We start from the raw sequence: 10,520 nt of genomic DNA, 5'->3' as shown, positions 1-10,520 counted from the left end.
ACAGCGGCTGCCAGCAGCGAGCGGGGCCCGAGCGACGAGAGTAGCCGCTTCCCCCACCGGAGCTCTCGGCCCCGGCGGCGCAGCCAGACATGAGCAGCCCCGATGCGGGCTACGCCAGCAGCGAGGACCAGGCTCAGGGGCGGTGCTCGTTGCCCATTATGATGCCGGCCGTGGGCCCATGCCCGTGGGCAGAGTCGCTGAGCCCGCTGGGCGAGGCGAAGGCGAAGGGCGAGGCGGCGGCGTCAGGGGCGTCGGGCGGCCGGAGCAAGAGCGAGGCGCGGATCCGGCGGCCCATGAATGCCTTCATGGTGTGGGCGAAGGACGAGCGCAAGCGGCTGGCGCAGCAGAACCCGGACCTGCACAACGCCGAGCTCAGCAAGATGCTGGGTGAGCGCGAGGGGTGCCGGCAGGCGAGGATGGGGGCTCGGGATACTGGCGGGTAGTAGAATGCGGCGGGCGGGTTCATGAAATGGGGGACTCGGGTGGGTGTCGGGGCACGGACTGAGGGCGGATCCGGGAGCTCCCGTTGTGCCGGGGTTCCAGGTGTGCGGAGTTCCCGATATGCCGGGGTCCCGCGGGGTGGGTTCGAGAGCTCGAAGCCGGCGCCCGCCCGGGGCTCTGGGCCGGGCTGCGGACGAGACGGCGGCGCCGTCGGGGCCGGGCGCGGAGTCCCGCCCGTGTGCGGCCGGTCTGACGGTGGTCGTGTGCGCAGGTAAATCGTGGAAGGCGCTGTCGCTGTCGGAGAAGCGCCCGTTCGTGGAGGAGGCGGAGCGGCTGCGGGTGCAGCACATGCAGGACCACCCCAACTACAAGTACCGGCCGCGGCGGCGGAAACAGGTGAAGCGCCTGAAGCGGGTGGAGAGCGGCTTCCTGCAGCACGGCCTGGCGGAGCCGGCGGGGCCCGGGCTGAGCACCGAGGCAGGCGGCAGCAGCGGCAGGATGTGCGTGGAGGGCCTGAGCCTGCCCTACGGCGAGCAGGGCTACGCGGTGTCGGGCGTGGGCCACTACCGGGACTGTCCGCCGCTGGGCGCCGGCTTCGACGGGTACAGCCTGCCGACGCCGGACCCGTCGCCGCTGGACACGGTGGAGAGCGAAGCGCCGTTCCTGGCGGCGGGGCTGCAGGAGGAGTGCGCGCTGGTGCCCTACGGCTTCGCCCCGCACCCGGCGGCGGCGGGCGAGTACTCGGCGGCGGCGAGCGAGAGTCCGGCGGGCGCGGCGCTGCGCCGGCACCTGCCTTCCGGCGAGGCGCTGGGCCCGGGCCCCGCGCTGCAGGGGCTGCAGGGGCTGCTGGGCTGCCCGGCGCCGTTGCACGCCTACTACGGGCAGGCGTGCCAGCCGCCGGGCCCGGGGCGCGGCCCGTTGCCGCCGGGAGCCGTCGGGCAGCCGTCGCCGCCGCCCGAGGCAGCGCCGTGCCGGGAGCAGCTGGAGCAGCTGCCGCCGGAGGAGCTGCTGGGCGAGGTGGACCGCACCGAGTTCGAGCAGTACCTGCACTTCGCCTGCAAGCCCGAGCTGGGGCTGACCTTCGTCGGACACGACGTGGCCGAGAGCGTGGGGCCCGTCTCCTCGGCCGTGTCGGACGCCAGCACCGCCGTGTACTACTGCGGCTACCCCGACGTGTGAGGGCCTCCTCGGGAACACGGCTCTTCTTGGCTTGGACTTGCGGGCGGGCCCCCAGCCCCGCTCCTATTTATGTAATTTATTTGAATCTTCTCGGGACAGTTTCACAATCCCTGTTTGGGCGGAAGTACATTACTGTCATGAAGATTAAAGCGTGGTTCAAACTGGACTGATGTCCCGACATGTTCACCTTTTCTTTTACCTCCATGCCCAAATGGTCTTCATTGTTGCAACATCAGCATTGTTACTTATTTGCCCAGAACACGGCTTTATTAGCTGTTTTAAACTATATTTATATATATATATTTTGTACTTCAGGAAAAATAAATTTATGTACAGCTTTTATATGTCATTCTTCTTGGCTGCTTGACTTTTAAGGAGACTAATCTACAGTTAAATCAGTCATGCCCGAAGGTGAAGTAAAGTGAACGCAGATACTGTGTGACAGTTTCTTTCAGCATGACAGTGGCTTTAAAATGGTCTCCAGCTCCTAAAAAGTTTGTTCCCAGGTGTGGCTGTATTTCATAACTGAATGGCTAGACTTGTGCAGCTGTCTGTCTCTTGGAGTACAGAACTGTACCTAGCTGCGGGTTTTGTATTTTTTTTCCCCTTTTATAAGTGCCAGCTGGAATTTGCAGCTGCCATTAATGTACTGGGAAAAACCTGCTGTCTGAAACTATAGTCTCTAACAGAAGAAGCTAGGTAAGTTTCAGAGGCTGCTCTTAAATTGTGCCTGGAAGCCAACTGGATTTGCACTCTTGTAGACATGAAGGTGGTTTTGCTTTAAACAGTGATTTATGTTGGGCTCAAATGATTCACAAAGAGCATTGTTATTGTATTTATAAACCCTTTTACTTTCTGCCACCTACCTTCACCTAGCATTACATTGTCTTATGTCATGGGGTTAAGGCTTATATTGCTAAGGAGAAAATGTAGCCCAAATGCTCATCTTAATTGCTCTCAATCAGCTGACAATATCAGCCATTAAAACAGGAGGGGTTTTAGCATGTTCAGCTATACTGCTCTGTGACAATTCTGCCCATGCAAGAGTGCAACTACCGCTCCTTCTCATCATAGCCGTGTCAGGGAAGCACAAAGCTAACAGCACTTCTGATGTCTTTCTTCTGAAGACACAGTTTGGGGTCAAACTACAATAATTGTAGCAGAGAGTTTCAAATATTTTGATTTGCAAATGACAGTTCAAAAGTTATATCATTGACGTTTATTATACAAATATTGTTTGTAAATGTGCTTCAGCTTGCGCTAGATTCTTAGACTACTGAGTCATGGATGAAGAAATCCTGCAAAAATTCCATTTATGTAATCCATGCTTGGATTTATAAAAATTACGTGATTATGACTATTTTCTGAACACCTGTTACATACAAAGAGCCAGCTGCATTATTTTCAAGCAAATAACCTACTAGAAATGCACTTGAGTTAATGTCTTATTTAAATCAGGAAGTGTAATTGTATTTGGTCAGGAGAAACCCTGATCACGTCCACTGACTTCAGTGACACTTTTAAATTGCATATGAATGAAATTGCAAATATTCTCTTGAAATCGTGTTTGCCTCAAGATTTTTGTAACTTTTTTTTTTCCTCTCAATTTTGCAACAAGGGAAGTGTGAAGGCCTGTATCAACTTTATGATACTAAGCTGTTACCTTGTAACAGTCTCCCAATGCCTAAAGAGGACCTATGGGAAAGCTGGAGAGGGACTTTTTACAAAAACATAAGAGTGATAGAGCAAGGGAATAGATTTAAACTGAGAGCAAGCAGATTTTAATTAGATATTAGGAAGAAGCTCTTTACTATGAGGGTGGTGAGGCCCTGGCACAGGTTGCCCAGAGAAGCTGTGACTGCCCTATCACTGGCAGTTGGATGGGGCTTTGAACAATCTCATCTAGTGGAAGGTGTCCCTGCCGTGGCAGGGGGGCTTGGAACTAGATGATCTTTAAGATCCCTTCCAATGCAAACCCTTCTGCATTTCTATGAAGGTGTGTAATAAGACTGCCTGTATGTCACTCTTTTAATAACAAAATAGTCACATTTATTTTAATATGCTATGTTTCTTTGGAACGAAACATCGAAGATGTTACAATTATAGGCTAGTATAAATTTAACAGCAGTAAAAGCTCTACAGTTGAACAGGTTGGATTATCCAGTTGTGGCTCCTAGGTTAGCACCCCCTGTAATGACCACCATGGTAGTCATACTTCTTCAGTTACTGACTGCTAGAACTACAGGAGGTGTTCTTGCTCGTGCCATTGCACAAATGTTGCTGTTCTAGCCCCCCCCCCCCCCTCCCCCCCAACAATAGCAAAGACAAACACTCTTAAGACTCTGAACAGATGTTTTGGTGCATTAAAATAATATGAATTTTATTTGTATTTTTTTTTCTTATATCGAGTCATTACATATGTCTTAAGACTCATTTTTTGGTATAATACAGTATTATTATAGCCGCAGTGCCTAGCAGAATTATGTTATGAAATTTTAAATAATCTTCCAGTAAAAGAAAATGAAGGAAAGTAAACTTAATTCAGGAAATCACAAAGTTAAGGTTAAACGGAGAACTTCCAGAGCTAAGCTTACAAGTGCAGCTCTAATATTTAGTGAGTAATGTTATACAGACATTAATTGTAAATGATGTACATGTTTTCTGTGGACCTCCAAACCAGTTAATCCATATCTTACACAGAAATGATACATGAAGACTGAAACCAAAATGCTTTGTAACTGTAAGGCTCACAGCACTTCTTCCTTCCCAAGTCAAATTCCGCTTGCCTTTGGTTGCAGTTGTGAGAGCTCAGTGCTTCTGAACATCACCCCAAACTGATTGCTTGGTGCAAGGGGAGACTGGTGCAATACTGTCAGTCTCAAAGCAAATTTGTTACTACATAAAGCTTTGTGACTGTAGTATTCACAGGTTGCAGCTCTCCAAAGTATCATTAAATTGCCTCATGCTTGAGGTGACCATTCTCTTGCCTCATTTGATCTCTCCTCTTGCTCATCCCTTCTTCATTTGTTGTCAGCCTTTTAATACTGATTCCTAGAACTTTATCCATAATCTGAAATGAAGCAGCAACTGAGGATTGCCACATCAATTAGCAGCATTCATCCTCTCCTGCTATATGAGCTTGTATTTTGACCTGCCACAAGGTAAAGACTGAGGACCAAATGTTGTCAGTGCGTTAACGAGATAATGGTGTAAGACAACAAAGCAATGCTGGGTCTATGGAATAATTGATTCAAACCTCGTTTCTGAAATACAACTGTTTCTCTACCTCTCTCTTTTCTGTACATTTCCTTTTGCTACAGTCTCCATCTACTGCACTCTTTTCCTAGTTTATTATAGTATCACTGTAGAATGCTTTGGGTTGGAAGGGGCATTAGAGCTCATCTGGTCCAACCCCCCGCCATAGACAGGGACACTTTCCACTAGATCATGCTGCTCAAAGTCCCAGTCAGCCTGGCCCTGAACACTGCCAGGGAGGGGGCAGACACAACCTCTCTGGGCAACCTGTGCCAGCATCTCACCACTCACACAGTGAAGAATTTTTTCATAGTATCTAACCTGACTCTACTTTCTTTCAATTTAAAGCCATTCCCCCTTGTCCTGTCAATACATGCTTTTGTAAAAGTCCCTCTCCAGATTTCCCATAGTTCTCCTTTAGGTACTGGAAGGCTGCTCTAAGGTCCCCCCAAACCTTTTCTCCCAGCTGAACAATCCCAGCTGTCTCAGCCTGTCTTCACAGGAGAGGTGCTCCAGCCCTTTGGGTGTCTTTGTGGCCTCCTCTGGACTTATGTCCCCTTTGTTGCTCTCACAAGCATTTTTCCTTTTCCATAACAGCCTAAACACTCCTACTTTGTGTGTATATCCTCTTTCCATTCTCAAAATGCCAAGTTTTTTCCTTTTGTCTGAAATCTACCTGTAGTCCGCTCCTTTCCTTAATTGCTTGGGTGTTTTTTACACCCCTTTTTCTTTCCTGTTCATAGTTCCCCTCTCTCTTTATCCTTATCCCTGTCCCTCAGTATCTTCTCATTCTGTTCCTGTTGAAACCATGTCCTCTTTCCTACCTCACTGCAGCCCCTCATATTTCCTCTTCGTTTCTCCCTCCTCCCACTGTTGGTGTCTGCTGTTAGCCATGAGGTGGCTCCATTGCCTGCCTTCCTGCTTCACATTTCATGGTCCAGTGCTCCTCATCATGCTTTTTAGAGTTTACAGTTTCTATTTTATAGCTTCAGCTGTAGAACTTGGGCAGCTTTTCACAGTTGACAATGGTAGCCACACATCTGACACTGAGACCATGCTTGTTCCAGGCTAAATATTAAAACTGTGCTGCAAAATGGTCCTAATATTCATTTAATATGGTTGAAAGCACTTATTTTCTCTAACCTTACTTTCAGAAGCATCTGACCACTTTCAGATGAAACTTCTATACTCTGGTAGTGCCAGCTGTCTGGGATGAGAAATTTGTACTCCAAATGTGTTGCTAAAACTGTAGAAAACTGCTTTCATGTTCATGAAGTGGAAGGTCTGAGATGACTTTGCATGCATCTGCACCAAGTTCAACATCATTACTCAGGCATTGGGCTATTTATCAGAAGTGGGCATTTATTCAGGAAAGGGACTATAACTGCTGTATTGGTTCAAGTGTAAGACAAATATTTTTTCAAAAGATCCTGCATTGGGATAATCTATTTTGTTCTGTATTCTAGGCTATACCAAGCACTTTCTCAGTTAGGTGCAGTGCAGTTAATTGCTACCCTTTTGTGCTCTGGGTACCAAGCTGGTTTGCGTAGCTGCCTGGCTCCTTGCTGGGTGGCTGGGTGATGTCAAAGTGTGGGTGGTGCAGACTGAAGTACTCAACCTTACTCTGATTCATCTCTGGTTTCCTGGAGCTGCTGCATGAGGAGTTTATGGGCTGGTAAGTGTTGTACCTCTCAGTCTCTGGTGGTTCTGGATGTCCCAATCAACTCAGGTTATCAGCACATCTCTGGAACTCTTACAGCTCTTACTGGAACCGTGCTTTCTTCTTCATGATAAATCAAAGGTCACCAGTGAGGTAAGCTGGAAATTGGGGTGTGAATACTCTTATATATTTTAATAATATATACAATTATTTTTATTTTATTTTGTTTTGTTTTAATCCTTAGAGCTGTTTTACAGAGGCCACATTGCTTTTCTTAGTTTCCATATTAATATAGTGACAGTGATACTGTTCCCTTTGCAGCTATTCTTAAAACTATTGATCTATTTATTGAATATCTTTGTCTTTCTGAAACGAATATGGATTTTCAGACAAGGGAAATATCTTATGTATTTTAGCAGCCAGTACATTTATAGCTTATGTGGAATGATTTCTACATTAATGTAAAGTTATATATAGATTTTAAATTCTGGGTTACAGACTGCAGTATAAAGTGGAGAAGCCAAGGATAGTTAGTGGAGCAAAACCAATTTAACTATGGCAGCATAGTCCTTAATAGCTGCTAATATCTTTTTGTCAGGTCAATTACGAATAAGCACCTTGGTTTACCCCAGTGATTTAAAACCATATTTAATTAAGTGGGTACGTGGTTGTGTAGAGACAGGGGATTTCTCATTGGGTGTTTTACTGCCCATGGAAAACCTTGCAACTGAAAACCAGGTAGTACATTGTAGCGTGCTCTCATTATTTCTTTTATCCTTTGTATTGTTTGAGATTAAATGTAGTTCTGAGGTTTTTGTCTTAGATTTAATTAAAGCATGAATATAACTTATAAGTATCTGTACAAACTGAAAGTGCCACAGCTCTTTTAATATTAATTATGTAAGTTTAAAACTTTTGAGAAAAAGAGACTGGCTCACACAAAGGTTATAGAATCATAGAGTGCTTTGGTTTGGAAGGGATCATCTGTTTCCACCCCCCCTGCCATGGGCAGGGACACCTTCCACTAGAGGAGGTTGCTCAAAGCCCCATCCAACCTGGCCTTGAACACTGCTAGGGATGGGGCAGCCACAGCTTCTCTAGGCAACCTGTGCCAGTGCCTCACCACCCCCACAGTAAAGTAATGCCTAATCTAAATTTACCTTCCATCAGCTTAAATCCATTCCCCCATGTCCTGTCACTCCATGCCCTTGTAAAAAGTCCCTCTCCAGATTTCCTGTAGGGCCCCTTTAGGTATTGGAACGTGGCTATATGTGCCTCCTCAAAGCCTTCTCTTCTCCAGTCTGAACAAGCCCCCGTCTCAGCCTGTCTTCACAGGAGAGGTGCTTCAGCCATCTGATCATCTTCGTGGCCTTCATCTGAACTTGCTCCAACTGGTTCACATCCTTCTTGGGGACCCCAGAGCTGAATGCAGTAGTGCAGACGGTCATGCTTCTTTGGATGTAGCCCAGGATACAGATGGCTTTCTGGGCTGTGAGCACACACTGCCATGTCAAGTTAAGCTTCTCATCAACCATTTTGTATATGTCACTTGACACTGATAAAACTGAAATGCTCATCATGGTCTCATGAGTCCTTTTGTCAAAAGAATCTCAAAGTGAAGAGCACCAGGAAAAATACAGAACTTTTTCATATACATGTAGAAATACTATTTGAGAAAGTAAATGTAAAACATCAGTTGTCCTGAAACCTGATGCAGTCTCCAGGAATTTCATACTGAAATAAATTTCCATTTTCCAGCTGTTTTCAGACCATTTCAGAACAACGTTACAGGAATGCATTTCACCTGTAGTCAACAGTAATGAGCAAAGTAAAACTCTTTGACCTGCTATGGATATCTCCTCTCATTATTAAATAATGCATTTATATATCATAGCTGTATTGTGATACGAAATAGTTCCATGTACCTGATATTGAAAAATGCTGAAGTAATGGAAACAAAGTGCTTCGTTGAAATAAAATTTACCATGTAGTTGTTTAAAGCAGGATTCTAGCATCTTCTGTATTTTTAATAAGCAGCAGTTCAGAGAAAATCAATTTCCATCCTTTTCCTTATCAGAGAGAAAACTCATTTCATCGAGTATTCCATGGAGTTATCAGGGGAATATAGTTATTGTTCACATTGAGGGTGACCGCTCCATTTACCCATTGAGAATATATTTAGGTACCAGCAAGTCTTGGGTTCTTTCCAAGGCATTGTGGAATTACTTTACAGTGTCTGATTTACTTTAAAGCTTCTTGTTATTGCCATTTAGAAACAAAATTTATCCTGCACACATCCTGTTTAAAACAAAATTTTGTCCCCTGTTGAACAAAGATAAAGAATATTCAAATATGGTTTTGTGGCTAAAGGTTGTGGTCAAATTAACTGGAAAGGTAAGCCAATATTTGTGGATTCATGGACTTAAATTGATTGATACAATACAAATTCTGGTTTTAAATACATGAAATGCAGAACAGTTAAGGTACAGTCAGGTTATTTAACCTTGGTTTTGTTGTTTGCTTTGATTATTTTAATGAAAAGTATCATTTCTATAAATTACTGTGAAATAGACTGCATACATTTCCTTGATACATGCATATTCTGTCAAAATGTCAATGTATGGCAATTTTGCTCATGTAAAATCAGCAGATAAAACAGTGAGTGGTTTCCATGAGCAAGGTGAAGCAGATGAATGCAATATGCATTGATTTTTCATACCTTTGAATTGTGTATAGTGTCTGAAAGTGCAATATTTCAAAATACAAGTAGTATTGATGTAGAAACCTTGATTTACAATGACCTGGCTTGCTTTTAAAATAATGGACTTAATTCACCACTGATTTGAATTAGCGGTTAAACCTGCAGAGCTCTATTTAATGCATGGAAAACTTGCTAGAATTTGTCAAGATACAAGTCCTACCACTTCTATTTTCAGTCAGAATTTCCTGTTATTTCACTACAAGTATTCTCGGAAAGCAGAATGAAAAACCCACATGCAAAGCTAAGGCAAAAAAGATATCATAGAATCATAGAATATTTCGGGTTGGAAAGGACCTTTAGATCATCTAGTTGCAACCCCCCTGCCATGGTCAAGGGCGCCTCACTCTAAACCATCTCACCCAAGGCTTCGTCCAACCTGGTCTTGAACACTGCCAGGGACTGAGCATTCACAGTCTCCCTGGGCAATCCATTCCAGTGCCTCACCACCCTAACAGGAAAGAATTTCCTCCTTATATCCAATCTAAACTTCCCCTGTTTAAGTTTTAACCCGTTACCCCTTGTCCTGTCACTACAGTCCCTAATGAAGAGTCCCTCCCCAGCACCCCTATAGCCCCCCTTCAGATACTGGAAGGCTGCTATGAGGTCTCCACGTTTCTCTTCTCCAGGCTGAACAGACCCAACTTTCTCAGCCTGTCTTCATATGGGAGGTGCTCCAGTCCCCTGATCATCCTCGTGGCCCTCTTCTGGACTTGTTCCAACAGTTCCATGTCCTTTTTATGTTGAGGACACCAGAACTGCACACAATACTCCAAGTGAGGTCTCACAAGAGCAGGGTAGAGGGGCAGGATCACCTCCTTCGACCTGCTGGTCACGCTCCTTTTGATGCAGCCCAGGATACGGTTGGCTTTCTGGGCTGCAAGCGCACACTGCCAGCTCATGTTCATTTTCTCATCGACCAACACCCCCAAGTCCTTCTCCGCAGGGCTGCTCTGAATCTCTTCTCTGCCCAACCTGTAGCTGTGCCTGGAATTGCTCCAACCCAGGTATAGGACCTTGCACTTGGCATGGTTAAACTTCATGAGGTTGGCATCAGCCCACCTCACAAGCGTGTCAAGGTCCCTCTGGATGGCATTCCTTCCCTCCAGTGTATCAACCGAACCACACAGCTTGGTGTCATCGGCAAACTTGCTGGGGGTGCACTCAATCCCACTGTCCATGTCAGCGACGAAGATGTTAAACAGGACCGGTCCCAACACCGATCCC

The 10,520-nt window shown here is 45.9% G+C and overlaps 1 protein-coding gene across 1 annotated transcript; it reads left to right on the top strand.

Annotated features, from left to right (window-relative positions):
• On the top strand, nt 1-1,620 carry LOC133266353 (transcription factor SOX-17-like). The gene is made up of 2 exons (XM_061447549.1): nt 1-387; nt 713-1,620. The coding sequence occupies exons 1-2, from the start codon at nt 90-92 to the stop codon at nt 1,618-1,620; spliced, it is 1,206 nt and encodes a 401-aa protein (XP_061303533.1). The 5' UTR covers nt 1-89.
• The last annotated feature ends 8,900 nt before the right edge of the window (nt 1,621-10,520 follow it).

This window comes from Pezoporus flaviventris, unplaced genomic scaffold (genome assembly GCF_033815535.1).
Source record: "Pezoporus flaviventris isolate CSIRO_AGI_PZ_B2104156 unplaced genomic scaffold, CSIRO_AGI_Pfla_v1 ptg000007l, whole genome shotgun sequence".
Lineage (NCBI taxonomy): Eukaryota > Metazoa > Chordata > Aves > Psittaciformes > Psittacidae > Pezoporus > Pezoporus flaviventris.
The sequence above is the reverse complement of the archived record's forward strand: the minus strand, read 5'-3'. Positions and strand labels throughout refer to the sequence as shown.